This window comes from Piliocolobus tephrosceles, unplaced genomic scaffold (assembly GCF_002776525.5).
Source record: "Piliocolobus tephrosceles isolate RC106 unplaced genomic scaffold, ASM277652v3 unscaffolded_8478, whole genome shotgun sequence".
In the NCBI taxonomy this organism is placed as follows: Eukaryota; Metazoa; Chordata; class Mammalia; order Primates; family Cercopithecidae; genus Piliocolobus; species Piliocolobus tephrosceles.
In genome coordinates this window covers 1-707 of record NW_022335916.1, presented here as the reverse complement: position 1 = coordinate 707, position 707 = coordinate 1, and the positions used below count along the sequence as shown (strand labels likewise).

Below are 707 nucleotides of genomic sequence, written 5' to 3'. Positions count from 1 at the left end.
CACGGCTCGGGGGCACAGCAGCTGCTCTCTCCCGGGCCGTCTGTGCAAGCCGCTCCAGGCCATCCCCATGTCGGCCATCATTACCCAGGCGGGCGCCACAGGTAGGGGCCTCCCCCGACATACAGATGTCTGCAAGTCCTCGCTGGAGGGGAAATGGAGTCTGGGTTATGAGGCATGCTGTGTTTCCGTTTAGTTTACCCTTTTCTACCTTCTCCTTGCCGCCTTTGGTGTCTAAGGTTGGTGGGGAGATGGGCCGGGCTATGACTGTGACTTGTGGATCTTCATTATAATCTAGGGGCAGCAGGGGCAGCCCTCACAGAACCTGTCTTCCCTGGGCCCCCACTCTCCCATCCAGGTGTGACCAGCAGTCCTGGCATCAAGTCCCCCATCACCATCATCACCACCAAGGTGATGACTTCAGGAACTGGAGCACCTGCCAAAATCATCACTGCTGTCCCCAAAATTGCCACTGGTCATGGGCAGCAGGGAGTGACGCAGGTGAGGCACCCCCAGCCGTCTCTCAGTCCAGTGTCCTAGTGTAGTCCACCCCAGCATGCCACGCAGGTCCTCCCGACGGGCCTGGGAGGGGCAGCGTTGGCGGCATCCACCAGCCTGGTGGTGACGTTGTTGGCACTTTCCTCTGGTGTTCCAGGTGGTGCTTAAGGGGGCCCCGGGACAGCCAGGCACCATTCTCCGCACTGTGCCCA

The 707-nt window shown here is 60.5% G+C and overlaps 1 protein-coding gene across 1 annotated transcript in view; it reads left to right on the top strand.

Moving 5' to 3' along the window:
* LOC111533997 (host cell factor 1-like) overlaps positions 1–498 on the top strand; it is a gene marked incomplete at its 3' end in the record, with an annotated part of 4,383 nt that extends 3,885 nt beyond the window's left edge. The window contains exons 7-8 of the mRNA XM_023200643.1: positions 50–101; positions 356–498. Of these exons, the coding sequence (XP_023056411.1) occupies positions 50–101; positions 356–498 (195 nt within the window). The remainder of the gene's footprint in view (positions 1–49; positions 102–355) is intronic.
* Between the last annotated feature and the right edge of the window lie 209 nt (positions 499–707).